Below are 19,576 nucleotides of genomic sequence, written 5' to 3' on the forward strand. Positions count from 1 at the left end.
ATATATTAACAGGAGCCAATTGGCTGTTTAATGCGGTTTTTCCAACGATACTCAATTAGCTGCTGCTAATATTGAATAGATTAGATTTAAATGTAATCTAATTAAATCGAGGAAATGTTCCACAGATGTTCAAACAGAGAAAGAGCTTTAAGCAAATAGCTGCTATATGTCTCAGTATTTGCCTTTTTATAGACATATTAAAGACGTGTAAGCTTTATCACCAAGCTTTACGTCCTTTTCTTTTTTTTGCTGCCTGTCCTTTAGGTTTCCATAGATGTGAAAAGCTTTCAGCGAACAGTAAAGCAAACAAACTGAGGTAAAAGAAAATGCAGCGCAGGAAATAGCGAGACTTCAATGTACAAAATGAACAATGATCTGGAAAGTTTTTCATACACTTTAAACTTTTTCACATTTGGTCTAATTACAGCTGTAAATGTGTTTTATCTGGGTTTTTAGAAATGCACAATTTTTAAAACTAAGGAAAAATAATTCAGTTGTTTTTTTAAAGTTTAGCAAAAAAAAGAAAAAACTCAATGTAATTGAAAAGTTCTATTATTTCAATAATAGTTATTTCATTTCACATGATTTTGATGACTTACAGACTTTTCAAGCCTTTCTGTTAAATATGTTGATTTTCCACATTCAGTTACTAAATATCCAATATTTAGGATTAGGATGTTAAATGACACCAATAAACACATGAACTCAAGAACTCTGACCAGACTCACTGTCCACACTGTTGAAGGAAAATGTCCCCATTGCAAGATGCTTTAAGCTCTATACAGCATTAAATTGTGTTTTTGGAGTATTTTCAGAAGAGTAGTATTTTACATGAAGGGAAAACTTCAATCATGATTTGATATGGTTTTATTTTTACATCTTTTCTTCATTTTACTCATCCATAAACACCAGATTTGAGAAGTACACGGTGTACTGTTGTCATGTCAACAGATTCCCCTACCTGAGCCTGAGTCTCTGGTTAATGCCAAACAGATTAGCTGCATGTCTTATCTGGTTTTCAGTTGTTTGGTTTCTATTTTTGGATGACTAGTGGAACGGTGTGTCTTGAGATGTTCATACACTGGAATGATGTTTAATAACTTCCTTAAACTTTCTGCTGCCCTCTGTCATCCTAATATTCATTGGTGTTTGAGAAAATGAGAAAGTTCAGAGTGTGATCATATCTGTGTGTAACTTCAGTATTCTGCAGAAGAGGATTAGGGCCACTGAATAAATATTCAGACATTAATCTAAGAATTTTTTTTTTACAGAATTTTTTCCCTCAGAATTCTGACTTTTTTCCTTCAGATTTCCCTTTTTTCTCAGAATTTTGACTCTAATATCACAATTCTGACTTATTTTCTCAGAATTCCCACTTTAACATCAGAATTCTGACATAGTATCTCAGAAGATTAAAGTCAGAATTCATTTCCTTTCCCCCTCAGTTTCCCTAATCCTCTTTCGTAGTATTCTTTAGCAAGAACCATTCAAAGTAAAGTCTGTATCTTTCATGAGGAAGACGTCTGGGCAGGGACCCACCTCTCTGTAAGCCCACTGGCCCTGCGTGTGGACGGTGCGGTGGCACTCTGTGTACTGCGACGCGGACTCTGGCTCTGACGAGTGCCTCTGGAAGGAGCAGCCAAACTGCAGACTCTTGTCCTGTGTTGGCACAGCAACGCTAAGCCCCGGGAAGCCTTCGGGGTCCAGGTCGGCCTGCACACTCGCCGTCACGCTGTTGGAGCGTTTGAATCGAGCCCGCCTTGCAAAAAGACACAAGGAGTCACAGCTGGCTCAGAGCCATCTGATCAAACTGAATCGCCTGCAGAAGGCTTTCTCAATTTTCTTATTTATTTATTTGTCCTTTCGACCTTCTTATTGTTTCACATTCCAAACTGAGCAGGGCCGTGTTGTCACGGCAATCACCGCCACTCGCCTGGTTGTGATGAGTCCTGCTAAATCCCCTGGCATATGACGCATCGATGCGTGGAAATGTCATGCCAGTGTGCTCACTGATGAGTGTTTACACTGTTGCAACTTTAAACCCAACCTTCCCCTCATCTGTCTCCTCAGTCTGTTCGGGTCCGCAGCGTGACTCAGATCCGCAGCGCCGGATGTCCTGATGTCATCTTCGGCGATTGCGTTCAAACGCGAGAATGGATTTAATTAGGAAAAGCGCCGAGTCATGTGTGAAAGCCACGTTGTGTTTACGGATTGCAGTAGACGGGGTTACAAACATGGTTGAAAAAAAAATAAAGAGGGGAAAAAAATAAAAGAGACATTCTTGGAACAAAGTGTTTCCGAGTTCAAGCTGTGCTGCTTGATGAAATCTTAAATGAATTAATTGGACATAGAAGAGAAATCAGCCGTACACATGGCGACGCTGTCGGGCGCGCAGGAAGACGAGGGCTTTTTCTGAATATAAATCAGAATTATTCACATAAATTACAGCACAAAGACCAGCCGCTCCTGATCAAGCCGCATATTTTGGAACAAAGATAAATTAGCGGGTAAACAAACACCCCTCGAACTCCCACTCTGAGTTTGCGAGAGGCATCCGTGATGATGGAAACTTAAATGTCACCAAAACAAGTCAAGCTGGGAGAGAAAGTTCTACAGATGAATATATATATTTTTTTGCTGCTTTGTTTCTGATTTTTTTTTTCTTTTTTACCTTTTCTCATCTTCCACTTGGACTCCTATGGAGTGAACCTCGGTGAGAGCTTTTCCCTCCGTGTCGGAATCGGACAGAGTCTCCGAGCTGTCCACCTGGAACAGCAGACCACAAGTACAGAACATGAGTTCAATATTTTTTTGGGACAGAGGGAATTTTATCACAGAAATAAATGTAAAAAAAAAAAACAAAACGAAAAAAGAAGCTACAACTGCTATGGGTTAATCTATGGAAATAGATTTACTTCGGCTGTAGGAGGAACTTGCTGGCTCCTGTTTCCAATGTGTTTGTTGTCGGAGTACAAATGTGTGATCTGACAAAAAAAACTGAAGTTTTGGCTCGGATATTTTCCGTTTCCATTCCAGACTCGGCTGGAATTCCTTGGAGGCGTGTTTTAGAAAAGATTCTGCAGCTTTGATTTTGACAATGCAGTAATGTACAAAAAAATTACACCTACACTTTTGTCGGTCTACACTTTGTGTTCTTGTCATTGACAAGAATTTAAGTATTGTTTGTCCATTTCTGTAATAGTTTTGTCTTCTATTTTTCTTCTTTTGATTTTTTTCATTTTGTTTTGCTTTTTCAGCATTGTGGTTTTTTTTTTACTGTGTAAGGAAGTTAAAAATGACTGAAATAAATAGAAAATAAGATACAATTTTTGGAAATCTGCCACACACACAAAGTCTATCAGATTATCCAAGCATTCAACTCCACAAACAGTAATTTATACATTCAGGTTGACTACTAGTGGTATAGTAGTTCAGATTCAATGTTAGCATATTAGCATAAAAGCTATATCATTAGAACATAGTAAAATAGACAATGTTGATATGTGGAAGTATAGTTTGCTTCTCTCGTTTTTAACATATTTGCTAAAACTGTCATTATGTCCTGACAGTACAATATGAGAAAGATAATTTGTGGAAAAAAATAATCAAGCTCCTTTGCCTTCTCGCTATGCACCTGCCGTTTAAACAAATACACAACTCCGTCTGAAACAGGAGAAACGGGAGGAGAAAGGTGGAGGGTCTTAGCTCCGTCAATCAGCTCACATCCTTCTGCTACGCTAAAGCTGGTTCAACACAACTTGGCCTGCAACGAATGCTAAGGCTAGCAAGCATGGCCACTGATGACGGCGTATAAGTGGTTTTTCTGACATGGTAAGTTGTTTTTCCACCATTAGCACATTGAGGAGCGTACATGAGCACAATTGACAGCGCTAAGACCCTCCTCCTGGCTCTGATTGGTTGTTTTTGGTGGAGGGGGGAATTTCTTCAGATTGCCACAGCAGTTCATGGAGGAGGTGAAGATTGATATTTTCACATCACTCATATTGTCATGACATGCTGACACTTTTAGCAAATACACTTTTAACAAAATAAAAGTGACGTTCCCCTACTTTAAGGAATGAAAAAAAAAACTACAAATTGAATCACCATTTGAACATTGCATTTTTTTAAACTGAGGTTTTATTTGATAAGTTTTGTTAAGTGTGACCAAAAACATAAAAACAAACAAAAAAAAATCATTTAAAGATTATTTTCTATGCGTTTCACATTTCCTCATCCCCACCTGCACGGCGATGGACGGCCTCCACTTCCTGGCCGCGCGCCCGTCGTCCTGCCCGCCCATCTTACTCACTATCATGTTGTTCTGAGGAAGTGAGGACGACTTCCCCAGGCTGCCGCCGCCGACCCGGCCGTCCCGGTCCCTAGCCGGCCGTGGCGGCCCCTCTAGCAGGCTGTCGGCTGAGCAGCTGTGTTTTGCCCTGACTCCCACACCGGGCCCCCCTCCGTAGGGCACGAGCTCCCTGGAACCCCTGACCCCGTCAAGGCTCTCCGCCGAGTTGCTGTGCTGGCGGGAGCGTCCGGGCCCACTGGACGTGTAGTAGCCTCCCCTGGAGGCGCGACCCGACGGCCCCTCGGAGCCACCGAGGTCTATGGAGTTGCTGTGCTGCTTGGGGTGCCCGGCGCCCGGAGCCATTTGTCCGCCGCTCTGGAAGTAGGCGTCCTGGGTGGACTCGGTGCTGCTCTGGGCGCGCACCGAGAGAGAAGACTTGGACATGCGAGGTGGGAGCGGTGGGGGAGCACCTTTACGATAAGGAAAGACTGAAGTGTAAGAAGAGCGAGGGAGAAGAAGACAGAGGTGTTTGAGGTTAAAGTAAACGATGTGAAAAGGGAAAAGAGCGGGTGGATACTTACAGAAGCGACAGACTAGAGGGGAGAAGAGGAATGTTAAAGTGGGAAAAAAAGGGAGGAATTTTGACGTGAACCGACAAGAGAGAGAAGAGAGAACACGGAGAGCATTAAAAAAAAGACAATGCTGGTGTCTATTTCTACATTCAACAGCTTGGCTAGTATTCCTTTTCATGAAAAATACACTTTTTAGCAAAAGGCAGAGAGCAAAGCGGTGGATATGTCAGTTATAGCAAGGGTGACAACAGAAAACCTCTTCCCCTGGGCGAATTTTTCTTCTAAAAGTTAAAGCAATTGCCTGACGGATACCAAAAGCAATCCATACCGCTTCCCTTTCTTCATCACCCTTCGCATCTGTGTGTGCAGCTTGTTTATTTCCACAGTGTAAAAGATACTAGCTGAAGCTCAGCCCTCCCCTGGGTGCGCGCGTGTCTGCGCTATGGAGGTATACGTGCAGCGCGTGAATGTTTCGCGCTTGATGCGGATGATACTTCGCAGCGCTTTTAATAAATCTCATGGGACTTACTGGAAGCTGGGAAATTTGAATCCTGCGAGGGTCTAAACCGTCTCCGATGAGCAAACAAACATTAGCGAACACACGCAGCTGACAAAAATCAGCAATTACCTGTGTAATATATGCGTAAACAGGGCCTTCAACTCCCAGTCTCCATTTTGTCACATCGCAACCACGAACTTCAGCGTATTTCGTTGAGATTTTATGTGACAAACACAATGCAGCGGCAAACTGAAGTGGAAGGGAAATAATAATAATTCAAAAATGTTATGAATAAAAGTCGAAAGAAAAGTGCGACAGGTACTTACAGGTACATGTTTTTGGGAAAGTTTAGATTTAGAACTGAAAACTTCTGCGCACATAGCTCAAGCAAAATCAGCTGTGAACACAAACCTTGATACATAATTTTAACTTTATTGAGGTCTGAACTTTGTTTTTAAGCAAAAATATTCAGTTGTACATAGTAGTTTTCCTGTCAACAGGTTCACCTTAATTATACATCTCAGAACTTCCTCCAGTTACCATGGAGCTCCTTGCCTTACCTGTCACTTCAGTAGGAAGACCACATCTTGGTAAGTTTGCTGTTGAAACCATATTTTACTCTTTCCATTTTCAGATGACACACTGAATAGAGCTTGGTGAGAAAATCAAGTCTTAAATGTAAACTTTCATTTGCTCTGTGAGAGCATAGGGGAATCAGAGTAGCAAAGGGTCAGAACGATGATTCTATTTTGAAAAAAAAAAAAAGGAAAAATCTATGTTATTTTTTCTTCACTTTACCATTATGCACTACTTTATGTAATACGGGCAACAAAGAGTAACCTTGAAGTCGGTGGCGGTTATGTGGCAAAATGTAATAATTCAGTTTCTATGCGTCACAAATCACAAACTTCCAGAAAACCACAAAAAAACAGCCGAAACTCCGTCTTCCTTGAAATCAAGGCTAAAAACCCAGCCGGCGTGTTTCGAGCTGCCTTTGATTAATAATAGCTTGAACACTGATTAACATATCTGATGTGTATTTGCTTGATTTTGATGATGGCATTTGACAAAAATGTAATGTTTATGGCTTGTTTCATAATGGGTGACTTTTCATGATGCAAAAGCACTTCCAACTGCCTTGTTGCTGAAATGCTCTGCACAAATAAACTTGACTAATGAAGTAACGGCTGCACAGGTGGACTTTTGTGTTGAGTGAAAGGATTGAAGATGATAAGATCTCATCTTCTCTTGTCGAAGGAAGACAAGAAAGAGATAGAGACTGAAGCAACAGCAACGGTAATAACCGCGAGAAACCTGCAGTCACACAAGGGAGTGTGATGGGTGAGACAAGAGCAGAGAGGTGTAGGAGAGAAGAAACAGCATGAGCAATAAGGCACATGCGAGTCTGTGCGTATAGCTAGCAAACGTACACTCAGACACAGAGAGGGAGAGAAGGCTGAATTAGAGGCAGAGAGAACGGAGAAGTCAAGATGCTAAAAAAGCCGGATGCACACGCCGCTAAGTCCACTCACCGGCCCCGCCCTTGATGCTCCCCTGGGGGCCAGACATAGAGAAGACGGAGAGGCAGTCATCGTCCTGGGAGCAGCCCGCCTGGATGGCGCGCACGTAGCTGTGGCTGCGGGTCCGGAACACGCCGGGGAGATCCAGGGCCTCGACAGCCTGCGACTCCACCTCGCCGAACATGGTTTCGCACACCGTCTCGAACTGATGGTTCAGCGTGTCTCCCAGCTTATGTAAAAAAATAAATAAATAATGATAACTGTGTGAGAAATGAACAAAAAGGGTTGGGTATTCTTGGAACTGACAAATTGAGTTCAGTTTTTTTTTTTTTTTTTTAGAACAAAAACCTAAAATCTGCCGTTTCCATTTGCATCCTGCCCATTTATTCTCACACCATCCAATACGAACAACCTGCCTGCATTTCAGTGTAATTACAGTTGTTTGAGCCTCTTAAGGAACATTACTTAAAACCGCTAATAATTGAGTGGGATAATTATTAGTCAAGCACTCAACAAGACTTGAGAGTGTAAAAGAAAGGAAGGCCCAAGAAGTCCTGTCTGCAGTTTGAAACAAGCCGTGGAGGGGACACAGGAAACGTAGTAGAACTGGTGAGACGAGACCAAAACTGAGCATTTTAGCCTTCAAGCAAAACATCGTGTCTGGAGGAAAAGTAATGATGCTTCTCTTCAGCAAGGACAAGAAAGCTGCTCATAGCAGATGGAGCCAAATACAGGGCAAATCAGAAGAAAAAAAAAACCCTGACAGATATTTAAGTTTGATGTAGCAACCTAATCAAATGTGGAAAAAGTTCAAAGATATTCCGTATACGTTGGAATATTCCAGAATAAATGAAACGCCAGGACGATGGAGTTAGTCACCTGTGAGCTGGTCAGAGAGCGAGTGTAGCTGCGAGAGCGAGTGTGGGTTTTAGGTGCCGTTCTGTTGTTTGGGTAGGAATCTGTGCACTGCTTACAGGAGTACCTAAAAGGTAACAGAAAGAAAACAGCATTATAGTGACCTCAATAGCACAAATCTCAGACTAATGCAAGTTTTATTTTCTCCTAAGCCAACACGGCGCTGATGAGCACCGGCCACGTTTATTGCAAACGTGAATCACAGTTCGTTTGGCCGCAGCCATCATAAATATTATGAGTCATGTTTTATGAGTGCTGAAGCGTCCGTCATTCAGAGCGTTGTGAAAATGCACCAGTTTGTCAAAGCGGGGCGCAAAATGCTAAACATCAAGTAAATGGTGTAAATTCTACTAAAACTGTGAATTGTTTATCACATCTCATTCCTAAAACAGGAGAAGGTTGAATGGTAAAATGTGGTTTCACCCGTATACACATTCACCTTCAAATATCAGGCACAAAAAAAAGAGAGAGAAAGTATTCAGTGAGTGGCAGCTGTATGGATGGAAATGTTTTGATAACGGAGGCAGAACGGGCAGATTGGTTTGAGATGACAGGCTGCAGTATCTTAAAGGTGACCTATTGCGCAGGTAAGGATATGTCTATGGGTCATACAAAAATTCATTACATGTTCTTTTTGCACAAAATCAATGTTACATAATAAGATTTTAGTCTGCTCAGTTCTGCCTACTTTGAGCTTCTTTCAGAATGAGTTCTTTTAGGGTGTCCTGTCGCTTAAATCTAAATAAGCTGTTGCCGGCCACGCCCCCCAGGCCCAAATCAACGTTTACACTTGCATATGAAAATGGCTGCAACAGGTGCACAATTATACAACCGTACATATTTGCAAAGCAGAAGTGGTGCCTCCTGCACAACCAACAAGAATACAACAAGTGTTTTCTGAATAAGTCAACAGCAAAACACTCGTCTTCCCCAGCAGCCATTAAACAGCTTATACAGCAGTAAAACCAGCTGACCCTTCGGTGCTGTGGAGCTTGGATCCTGCTGGTCTGCCAGTAAAACCCGTTACATGAAGTTCTCCAAGCTAAAAGAGTTGCTATGGTATCATGATTTTAATCAGCGCAAAATTTAAAATAATTTTTTTTTTCATTCATGTCTCGTTTTTTGTTTGTTTTTTTTACGCACAATTATGCACCACTAGCTTTAAGCCAATTGAATCCTGGATGTGTCTGGCACAATCAAGGACATAAGTATGAGGCTGCTTGAGCTGAGGATTTAATTATGCCAATTAAAGTGTTTTAAGGTTTGCTAAAACATGGTAAATGCCAGCTTACTGAGGAAGAATTAACTTTTTCATTTTCCCCAGGCTCGCCTCCTCCCTTCCATAGTCACATTCTATCTTTTTGTAAATGTTCACATCAGGGTATCTCTCTCTCTCTTCCAGGTTGTTGTTTTTTTTTGTTTTTTTGCAGGAAATGCTACTTGTGCCATCTCGCCTTTAAACCCAGACAAGGGGGGGGGAAGCCGTGGGCTCTCTATCAGTGGTGACATATATGCGGTTCTTGTGGCATTTAACCTTTGATCCATGCTTATGGAGCGTCTGAAGGCGTCCCTCTGGGCGATCAGGGTGGATTTGGGCGAGGCTTTAGGGCTCGTCTCAGAGTCTGCGCTGTCGTCGTCGCCCATGGCCTTGATGTAGCTGCCGCTGCGCATCCGACGGCACGGGATCTCACCGCCGCTGTCGGCCGATCCGCCATAGCCGCCGCCCCCCCAGTCCTCTGAGGGGACCTGAAGCACATGTAGTGTTAGCCACACTCTTGCTACCGACATAACCAGATAGACGCACAACTTGGATTAGATGAGCAAAACCAAAAAGGTGTGATTAGTGTTAAAACATAAAAAGAAGAGGTTTTATGGTATTTTTATTATTGTAGTAAACAGACTAAATGTGTTAACAGTAAGATCAGCTCTGAAAAATGAGATGTTAGGAGGGAAAAAAAACAAACACCATTCATATAATGAATTCATTAGTCGTGAGATATTGAACGTGTTGTCACAATATCTGTTAATACAGTCCAAAAGACAGAATTATATTTTTCTCACGGGAAAATATTTTTGCACTCCGACCAGAAGGACAGCGATGACTCAGACACACAGTCCTTAAAACACGAGCAAACGCCATCGGGTTGTAAAGGAAACAAACTGGCTGAGCTCCATCATGCTCGTGCACGCGATGACAGCAACAAAAAAAAAAGAAAAAGACATGCACATGCACGCAACGCAAATGCGTACGTTCCAAACGCTCACTGTAGATGATGGGAGAAGAAAGAGAGAAACACACAAAGAAACTTACAGAAAGAGAGAAACTCTGACAGCTGGAGAAACACTGACACAAAGAAACAGGAAAAAAAAAAGCGTGAGCAAGAAGCCGACAGATGGAGAGCAAATAAACAAATACGCAGAAAGGCAGAGGGAGGGGAAAAAAAGCACAAAGGACAAGAAAATAGTGTGTGGAGGAGGTGGCAAACAGAGTGAGCAGATAGCAAAACATAAAACAGGAGAGCGAATTATCAATGGAGTGACAACAGGAAGTCAGGTGGGAAAACAAAACAAAACAAAAAAACACAGGTAGACAGTTGAACTGATATGCAGAAAAAACCCCAGCATGTTCTCAGTGAAGCCTCTTTAAGCTGTATGAATTTTATCATCTACAAATATGGTTTATTTACATTTTGAACTGCAATGTTAAAACTGTAGTTTGCCTAAGGAAAAGTTTTATCATATCAGGTTTTGTTGTGTTGGTTACATAACAGTTGTATTAATATACACTGCTAAAAAAAAATAAAGGGAACACTTAAACAACACAATATAACTCCAAGTAAATCAAACTTCTGTGAAATYAAACTGTCCACTTAGGAAGCAACACTGATTGACAACGGGGACCGTCGTCGGGTCAATCAGTGTTGCTTCCTAAGTGGACAGTTTAATTTCACAGAAGTTTGATTTACTTGGAGTTATATTGTGTTGTTTAAGTGTTCCCTTTATTTTTTTGAGCAGTGTTTATATATATATAAACGAACAAACAAAAAAAAGCAAAAATATCCAAGAACATACTTCAACTACCTGAGTAATAGACTTTAATGCATAACACTCTGGCCTCCCAGGAAGAAAGTCGTGATACATAGAGGTACAATAATCTTCGGTTCAAATTTAGTTACACAACATTATGTTTTATATTGCCTAATTCTACCTGAGAGCTGTAGCTTTGAGACGTACCAAACCGGCAACCCAGACAGGAATTTAAAAGTGTCTCTTTTCTGACACCAGTCTACCTCTATTTCTGTGTGCTGATGAAGGACTATTTGTGATAAAATCTAAAATTCTGGCAGGATGAAAATTATTTAGGCACTTACCAAAAAACAAAAACAAAAGTGTGATTGCAATTTATTAATTCCCCATACTTTTAAGTCTTGGGTGGTGCTCTGGCTTTGACAGACATGTTCTCAAACAAACACATCCTCTTCTCCAACTTATGATTTTGAGAGTAAAGCTCAAAACATCATTTTTTGATTGTGAAATATAAAAAAATGTTGCCCTTTTGTCAAAAATAAACTTTTGGTTGCTTACCAAATTACATTTTTAATCTCTTTGGTTCTTAACGTGTGAATTCACCTAAAGACATGTAGAAATATAATAAGAACGTTAAGTGACCCCACTTGCTGTCGTACATCTAAAACCATTAAGAACAAGAGGGTAAAATACAAATAGTAAGTTTACAACCTTTTTTAATTTATTATTTACATTTTTATGTTAGCACCAAGCATCACCCGAGTTTCCCTTTTTGTTAAAGGACCGTTCAGTTTGGCATTCGTCTGTGCGAGTCCGTCTCTTACACCTGATCCCGTCTTTTTCTAGGAAGATGAAAGCCTGCTGCAGCCCCCTTACACAGAAGGGGCCTCTCAACCCTCCAGTTTTTGCAAATGCTGTCAGGTTTGCAGTCCCCTACAAGTGTGGGGCCAAATGAAAAACACCTACACGCGCTGAGACACTCATCGTCAGGGCCCCAGGGTTTGGCAACCAGCTGAGTGTGTGTTTTTAAGGTCATCACTTAAAAGATGATTCAGCCTAATCTCCTGATCCCTGTGGCCACCCCCCCTCTACTATCTCTCTTATTTCCACAACCTCCCTTCCTTCCTTTATCTTAGCCCCTTGGTTACCATAACCTCCTTTATCTATTTCCTATCCCTGAGCTTTGCTATCTCTGCGTCCCTCTTGCTCTCTGCAAGTCTGTCTTTTCCGCCCTCTCTCTCTCTCTCACCTCGTCCGACTTCACTTCATCCTCACTCCATATTCTCATTTTTTAATCATTTCTTATCTATCGCTCACAGGCCGACGATGGGGGAAGAGGGACAGGGAACGAAGAGTGTCGGGCTCACGTGCCACACATTTTGATTGGCATTTGAGCTGTGGGCGAGAAACTTTACACACATCTATCTATCTTAGACAGCTGTAATCTAAAACTTGCCAAGACTCTCTTTGTCCTGTTCAGCTTTTATGGCTGGACACTTGACCCATCATCCAATGTAGTAAAGTACCGATACGATATTAATATTGGTATTGGTCCCGATACTGAAATAAATTCTAGATTGGTGACAATGTGCCTCAACCATAGGGGCAGATCTATTAAGACTAATTATATTCTTTGTGGTCTGTCCAGAGGTGGGTAGAGTACCCCAAAATTGTACTCAAGTAAAAATAGCACTACTTCAACATATTTTTAAAAGGCAAAAATGTATTTGGTTTAAAGACGACTCATGTAATAAGTAACTGATCAAATTATAAAACATTTCAGATTTAAAAATTACACAATCAGATGGACCAAAATATAAAGTCAAGTGGAGATTTTGGCATTTTCAGGACCATAATGACAGTAATTCATCTTGGCAACAAAAAAGAACAAAATCAGACAGAGAAAACTTTTCCAAATCAGTTTCTTTCAATATAAAACTCATGAAACTTTGACAAACACTGCAGGTGTGTGTGTCTGGTGAATTTTTGGGTAAAACATGTTTGTTTTTTATTCAATGGGTTGAAAATCCAGAAATTTTACTCAAGTAAGATTAGTGAAACTTCAAAATAAAATGACTAAAGTAAAAGTAAAAAGTGCAGCATTGTACAAATACACATAAAAGTAAATTCTTTCAATAGACTTACTCAAGTAAATGAAATTGAGTAATTGTAATTATTTACTACCCAACTCTGGCTCTGAGCAACCTCATTATTATTTATATTGTATTGTATGTATAATTCCTAATTGTGCTTTCTGAACCATTTGAAGGAAGTTTTGTTGCAGTTTATTTTTACATTAATCTATTGTTTTTGTCAGTTTCTTTATTATTATTTTATATTAATTGCTATACTTCTAATTGCACCGACTGAACAAATTAAAGTTGTGTTGTTTTTTTGGCCAAGCATGTGAAGCTATTGTGGTATCCAAGTGTGCTGTACTGGTGCAGTTATCAAATAAATTTGCAATTCAGTACATTTATGTCTTTTTTTTTTCTTTTTAAAGAAAAGCTTTCAGTGAATTCAGCTCTACTTTTCCGTATCGGATCGATATCGGCCGATACTGTACTCCAGATATCTGTATCGGTATTGGAAGTGAAAAAAGTGGATAGGTGAATCCCGTATCCAAGGTGGAACCTGGTATTTGTGTAGACTGACATAACACACAACAACTTGACTGAGAGAAGAAAATGCATTCACGGATTAGGATTGGCAAACTACTACAGCAACATAAACTCTTGTTCACATCTAAGAAATCAAAATGTACATCTCTAGAAACAGAAGATTGCTTTCATAAATCACAAACATGTGACGTTCCTTCTCAGTTATTTATACCTCGAAGCAAGCCTAGAGGTAACTGCTCTTTTGCTTCTGTGAATTTGCAATCAGTTTTTGCTGGGATCTACACAACAAAAGCACATACAGCATAAAGCCTGGAAAACACGCACAGGCACACATGTCTACGGTGCAGCAGAGGAGACAAAATTAAGAGCAATGACGAGCTGGCACGAAGCTGGCAGGTAGCTGGCAGGTAGCTAATAGTCCGCTGACAGGAAATGAGAAGGTGTGTACCAATTCATCTACTGCATCAGTTCCTGCTTTGAATGCAAATTAAGCAACATTAGAGGCACATTAGTGAGAGTATACAGTAGGTGTCTGATGACTTGATGATTGTCATTATCTATATCTGTGCCTTTGAGAGATGCCTTATGTTGGATGGGCGCTATCCTCATTTGTTGCCCTCCTGGTAAATATGGTCTGAGTCTTGAAGTAGTTTAATCTTTTATTGCAGTTATATAATCTTTAAAAAAAAGGAAAAAGAAATTAAAAATCCAATTTGAGCACATTTATTCAGTGTGGGACAAATTTCCATGATAAGAAATAATTGGTTGTTAACAAAATCTCCTCTAATAATCCGTATGAAACAAAATAGACAAGTTTAGTTAGTAACCCATGTCTTCTTGCTTCAATGGAGTATAAATATAAAGTCACAGGTCAGTTTTACTTGGCAACTCCTTCGAAATGGGAAAGACGAGTGAACATGCGACTCAAGCAAGTCTTATGTGTTCTTCACAAGTTTCAAAACAACTAAAGATGTTCAGAATAATAATTAAAAAGTTTTTAAAGCTGTATCTGGGTCAAACGAGTAAGACAAGGCTCCGACTCGTTCTTGTGACAATGAAACAGAAGAATAATTCTCCAAAGTTGTTAGAAACTTTTCAAAAACTGCAACTATGTTTTCAGTTTGAGATGCAGTTGAAACATAGGCTAAATTTAACACATTTTTTTATGCACTTAATAAGGATTTGCAGTAAATGTGCTGTACTTAAGATATTTGGTTGGTGTCTCAAAAACTAAGCGTTTGATGGGAAAAAAATGACAGAATAACTGGATCTGAAATATATTTTTATGCAGGTCTGAATTACCATGTCAAATTTTTTTTTTTGGGCAATGGCGTCATCGCTCACACAGACATGCCCCTGGGGCAAAGAGCCATATTTCCCATTTTTAAAGCCACTTGTGCTGTGCTGCTTTCACATGTAAAGTATGCTTGTTGCTAAGTAGCCTTGAATGCACATCAGCTTGCATATCAGATCACAGATAACGGGTTGATTTTTATCTGCTGGAGACAAGAAACCAACTACATAAACATTCTTTATACTTCAAATAATACGGGAGTTTACACCTTGTACAAAATGAAAAGAACCGTCTTGTCCAAAACCAGATCTTTGCAGTTCCATAAATGTGTGGAGTTCAACAACATCTGAACACAACACAGAATTCAGCCAATGCACTGCCTCCTCATTTTTGTCTCCCTCCCCAACACTGCTAAGACAGTGACACCCGGAGATGAGAAAACCTGCAGCAAGGGAAGTTCTCTCTGTGACCTGAGGTGCGAAGGCGACGGCAGCCTCAAGAACGGAGGCAAATTGTGTGAGGTTTATCCTTTCAGAACGGCAACTCGCATGACCTCGCTCTCCCTTCTATCGGCAAACCTCAGCTGTCTGTAAAGGATGAGAGTTGGAAAAACACCAGGGACTCCTGTGACTACCTGCTGTTTCCGTAGAAACACAGCCCTGCATGGAAGCTCCAGCTCAGCGCAGCTGGAGGTTGATGTGTGCGCGTGTGCGTGTGTTTGCAGTTCTTCCTCTTTCTGTGCTCACTCGGTTGCCTTTTCAGCTACGCTGCAGCAATTACACGTAATATTTTAGGAGGCCTGCGTCCGCCGGAGCAGCGGAAGGGCACCCGTCTGTTTCTGTTCCGTTTGGGATCAACAAGAGTGGCGAGAAGTAGGAGACACGATTGTTTCGAGAGAAAGGTAGATAACGTGTGGGCGTGGATCAATAATTTGTAGCGGTGAAATACCAAGAAAGTAATTTGGGGGTTGGTACTTTTAAGCACTCTTTCGACAGTCGAAACTTCAAAGTTGATGTTTTTCTACTTGAAAAAAAAATTAAAAATCCTTGAGGAATTCAAATGCATCTGAATTTTTAAATGTTTGAACATACATCAGGAATGTGGATTGCGAGTGTAGGAGCTGCAGGGAGAAGCCGCTCTGATGGAATACCAATAGAGTTCAGCACCGTTACCAACAGGCCACGGTTGCTCCTTATATGAAAGAGTACGGTTGCTATGAAACCACTCGTCATTACATACGACTGTGTAGATGTTGGCCGTGTTGAAGAAGAGCATTTAGCAGTAGTAAGTCACCCCACCTTGCATCTGCTCTCTTCATTTGACTGCAAAAGCACTCATCTGTTACCATGAGATGAAAACATCTATCGACACCAAAACAACATTAAACAATATTAGTCTGAACAGTAAGAAGTACTTTCAAAAAAGAGTCTTCCAAAAACATTTTCTCTTCCTGCCACAAATTTTGTGTGAAGTGCCAGTAGAAAATGAAGGGTTTTCAAATCTTTATACTAATACAAATCTGAATGCATTTGTATTGAGCTCTTCACTTTCATTGTGGCTTTTGGGGAAGTCATAAAACCATGCATGAATTTTCCTCCAAAATACAATCATGCACAACTTTGTGTTTGTCCACCGCATTAATCCAAAGAAAAAACACACCAAAGGAAAATGCTGCTGCCTCCTGAGATACACTACATGAAGTAATTGAATGAATGACAAAGAAATATTGAAAAACAGGTTTAAAGTAGTGAGGAGTTATTACTTTGGGGGGAAAAATAGGTTAGTTTGTTGATCATTGTTCTAATTTAACAGCAAAGGGTTTGGGGAGAATAGCTGATAGACATCTTGCATTTAGAAGGTTGCAGGTTGGACTCCAGGTTTCTCCTGACACACGTCAATGTGCCCTTGGGAAAAGCATTTAAGCCCCAACTGAATGTGTGGACGTTTGTGAACGTGGTGTAAAGTTTGGTCGAACAAGACTAGAAAAGCGCTACATAAACTTAGTCCATTGACCATTTACAACATGACTGAGCATGAGTCATGACTGAAATTAAGTTCACTTTGAAACTTGCTTTTATGTCGTTTACTGCTGCTTCAGCGCTTCAGGCATTCAGACGTTTGATAGCTTCAATCAGTGTCTTAGGAACACCTGCTCCAAAACAACCGAAAGCAGGCAAACCTTGGTTTCAACTGCTTCGATTTGCTTACTGATCTCATGATCAGGCCAAACATTTGGCACATATTTACAATTTAAATAATCCTGAAATGTGTTTTAATTTCTGTATAGCGGGGAAATCTAACAATTGGTACTTATTCTATACAGTAGAGAGATTTTGTGTCTGCATGCGTGTATTAGAAGCAATAAGTGACAAAAACAAAAAAGAAGGTGGGGGTGGACTACTTATCTCTCCCTATGGAATAAAGCTTTTTTAGGAGTTATTTATAACTGTGTTGGAAAACAGCTTCACTTTCTGACATGAACTACTCAAACTCACAGTACTTTTAACTCGAGCTGCATCGGATCCTTCAGAAGGGTTGCCTGTGAAAACTTTAAGCCCGTTTCCATGTGTGGCAGCTTGGCATGAAAGGCGTCACATATTTAAAGAAACAATGTGTTTCTTTTGCTGTTGTATGAATCTGTTGAAAATATTGGTACACACAAACCTGCAGGTAGTGGAATGATCTCTCCTTCAGCTTGTTCTCCAAGGGCACCAGTGCTTTATCGTAACCTCCTCCCCTGGTGGAAGGATAAACCTCCCGGGCCTGACTCACTGTCATGGCCGACCAGGTGCTCCGCTTCAGGGAGTGACCGTGGTGGCCATGGTGCCCGCCGCCCTCGCCGCCGGTCAGAGCCATGGTGGTGCAGGCCATGCACTCAGCGGATCCGGGTCCTCCGCTGCGCTCCTTTGGCTTCTTCATGGTGAGCTCTTGAATGGCGGCATCCAGACTCTCGTGTCCAGTGGGATAACCCCGTCTGCCCCCGCTGACCAAGAAACTGCTGTCGCTGTCCAGATTGTCGTCGGAGCTCCACCAGCCGGCCGTCCGGCTGCGGTGACGTCGCCCCGACTCGTGCCGAGAGTCGCCACTTTTGCTGCGCTCTCGCGACTTGCTCCTCCTGGTTGAGCGAGACTGGTGGCCTGAGTAGTGAACCTCCTCCCCTCCGCTTCTGTGGCCCCCTCCCCTGTCACCCCGGTACTCCCCGCCGCCCCTCATGCCATTGTACTCCCTTTTGGTGGGTGCTTCAAGGGAATGGGACTTGGCGAAGAGCCGCTGGACGGAGTTGACCAAGTGGCGAATACGAGAGGGGCTCTCGCTGCGTTGCTCGGCCCCTCCGCTCGCCGTGCGTTGGTACTGTAGGGTGTGGAAGCCGTCTGGGTGGAAGGGAACCTGCTTCTCAAACTGGTCCATTAGGTTCGGAGGAATCCGATGCATCTTTCCCCCATGGCCCGAAGACAGGCACTCCTCGCAGGAGTCGAACGACTGAAGAGGCGGGTGCTGGCTGGGGTGGGAGCGGGGAAAGGTGCCAGAGTGGCTATGGGAGTGCGAGTGCGAGTGTGCGTGCGAATGAGAGTGATGCCTCTCCAGTGCCAGAGCCTCGTTTGGACCACCCGAGTAGTAGTGCCCATCGCTACGGCCATGGTAGTAGTCTCTGCCTGGGCCGTCACAGTCGTCCGGCGTACAGTGGCAGGGCCCTCCTCCGCCACCACCAGAGGAATGCTGAGACATGCTACGGCTGACATGGTACCCTTTCATAGGCGCCGGGGCGTGGTGGGCCGTCCGGGCCGAAAGGGGTCGCTGTGGGCGTGACAGGGCTGCACCGGTCTCACCTGAAAGCAGAAGGAAAAACACTAATAATGCCTTGTAATTGCATTGGGTTTGTGGCTGTGCTAGCAAGTAGACAATCCCAAGGCCAAAAAGCTGATACATCCTTGTTCAGTCTGGTTCTTGAAGCTAGGTGCCAACACAGAATCCTAGCAGAACCTTTTCTTGTGTGGATTCTGAGAGCTAATCTGTGATTGGTCCAAAACGTGAAGCGGGAGTAGTAACTACACTGCAAAAACATAAACCTATTTTCTGCTACGCTTCAATGACATTGTAATCAGATGCCTAATAGATCATTGGTACCAGTTTGCTTCTAGAAATGCCCTGAACCATTGAGGCATGGACTCCATTTGACCCCTGAAGGTCTGCTCTACTATCTAACTTAGTAGGATTAGTTTCAGTATGTTGATATTAGTACTTATCACAAGAAAAAGAAAAAAAAAATAATCAAAGAGCTGATCGGCCTTGCATAGAATCTACGTCTGTTTCTCTCTACTCCAAAGTGAAACCTGCAGGTCATTGCCATATGAACAGCTTCTCTTTCAGCCTGGCTTCCTCAACAGTAATAAGTGATATTTTTAACCAGCAACATTAAGTGTCTGGCTTATTTTCTCCCATTAATAGGTTTGTGTTTTGATCGTTTCTGCCTGAAACAGCCTTGGATTAGAAAGACGCGGAGGGAGCAGTTTTCTATTTTCCTGTTGTTTCCACGGTGACAAACCCTTGATCTAAAAACAAATAGTTTTGTGCAGCATTCTTTTTTTTTTAAGTCACAGGACAAAAACCCTGACAATCACAACACCTTACCAACTCTAATGAATCCTAAAAAGCAACTGATCTATGGAAGTTGTCTGTTACTACCCAATAGTAAGTCCCGCCTACTTCTCACAACTTCTTTGGACTCACTACTGCCCAGTTCTCTGTCTAACAGGTCCGGAAAACCCCCAGAAACTCGGGTCTTACCCTAGCGATAGTTTGTGGAGAATTATCTGTTTAAACTGGGGTCGGAAAGGAC

The 19,576-nt window shown here is 41.9% G+C and overlaps 1 protein-coding gene across 5 annotated transcripts in view; it reads right to left on the reverse strand.

Moving 5' to 3' along the window:
* dlgap3 (discs, large (Drosophila) homolog-associated protein 3) overlaps window positions 1–19,576 on the reverse strand; it is a 908,365-nt gene that overhangs the window by 10,168 nt on the left and 878,621 nt on the right. For 3 of the 5 annotated variants that reach the window (XM_017307432.1, XM_008421512.2, XM_017307431.1), the window contains 7 exons: window positions 17,404–18,566; window positions 9,332–9,543; window positions 7,762–7,864; window positions 6,895–7,111; window positions 4,244–4,884; window positions 2,672–2,766; window positions 1,540–1,759 (listed from right to left, as the gene is read on the reverse strand). In XM_017307432.1, coding sequence (XP_017162921.1) covers window positions 1,540–1,759; window positions 2,672–2,766; window positions 4,244–4,884; window positions 6,895–7,111; window positions 7,762–7,864; window positions 9,332–9,543; window positions 17,404–18,492 — 2,577 coding nt within the window. In that variant the 5' untranslated portion in view covers window positions 18,493–18,566. The remainder of the gene's footprint in view (window positions 1–1,539; window positions 1,760–2,671; window positions 2,767–4,243; window positions 4,885–6,894; window positions 7,112–7,761; window positions 7,865–9,331; window positions 9,544–17,403; window positions 18,567–19,576) is intronic. The other 2 variants (XM_008421514.2, XM_008421515.2) reach the window with 2 other exon arrangements.

Source organism: Poecilia reticulata, linkage group LG11 (assembly GCF_000633615.1).
Source record: "Poecilia reticulata strain Guanapo linkage group LG11, Guppy_female_1.0+MT, whole genome shotgun sequence".
In the NCBI taxonomy this organism is placed as follows: Eukaryota; Metazoa; Chordata; class Actinopteri; order Cyprinodontiformes; family Poeciliidae; genus Poecilia; species Poecilia reticulata.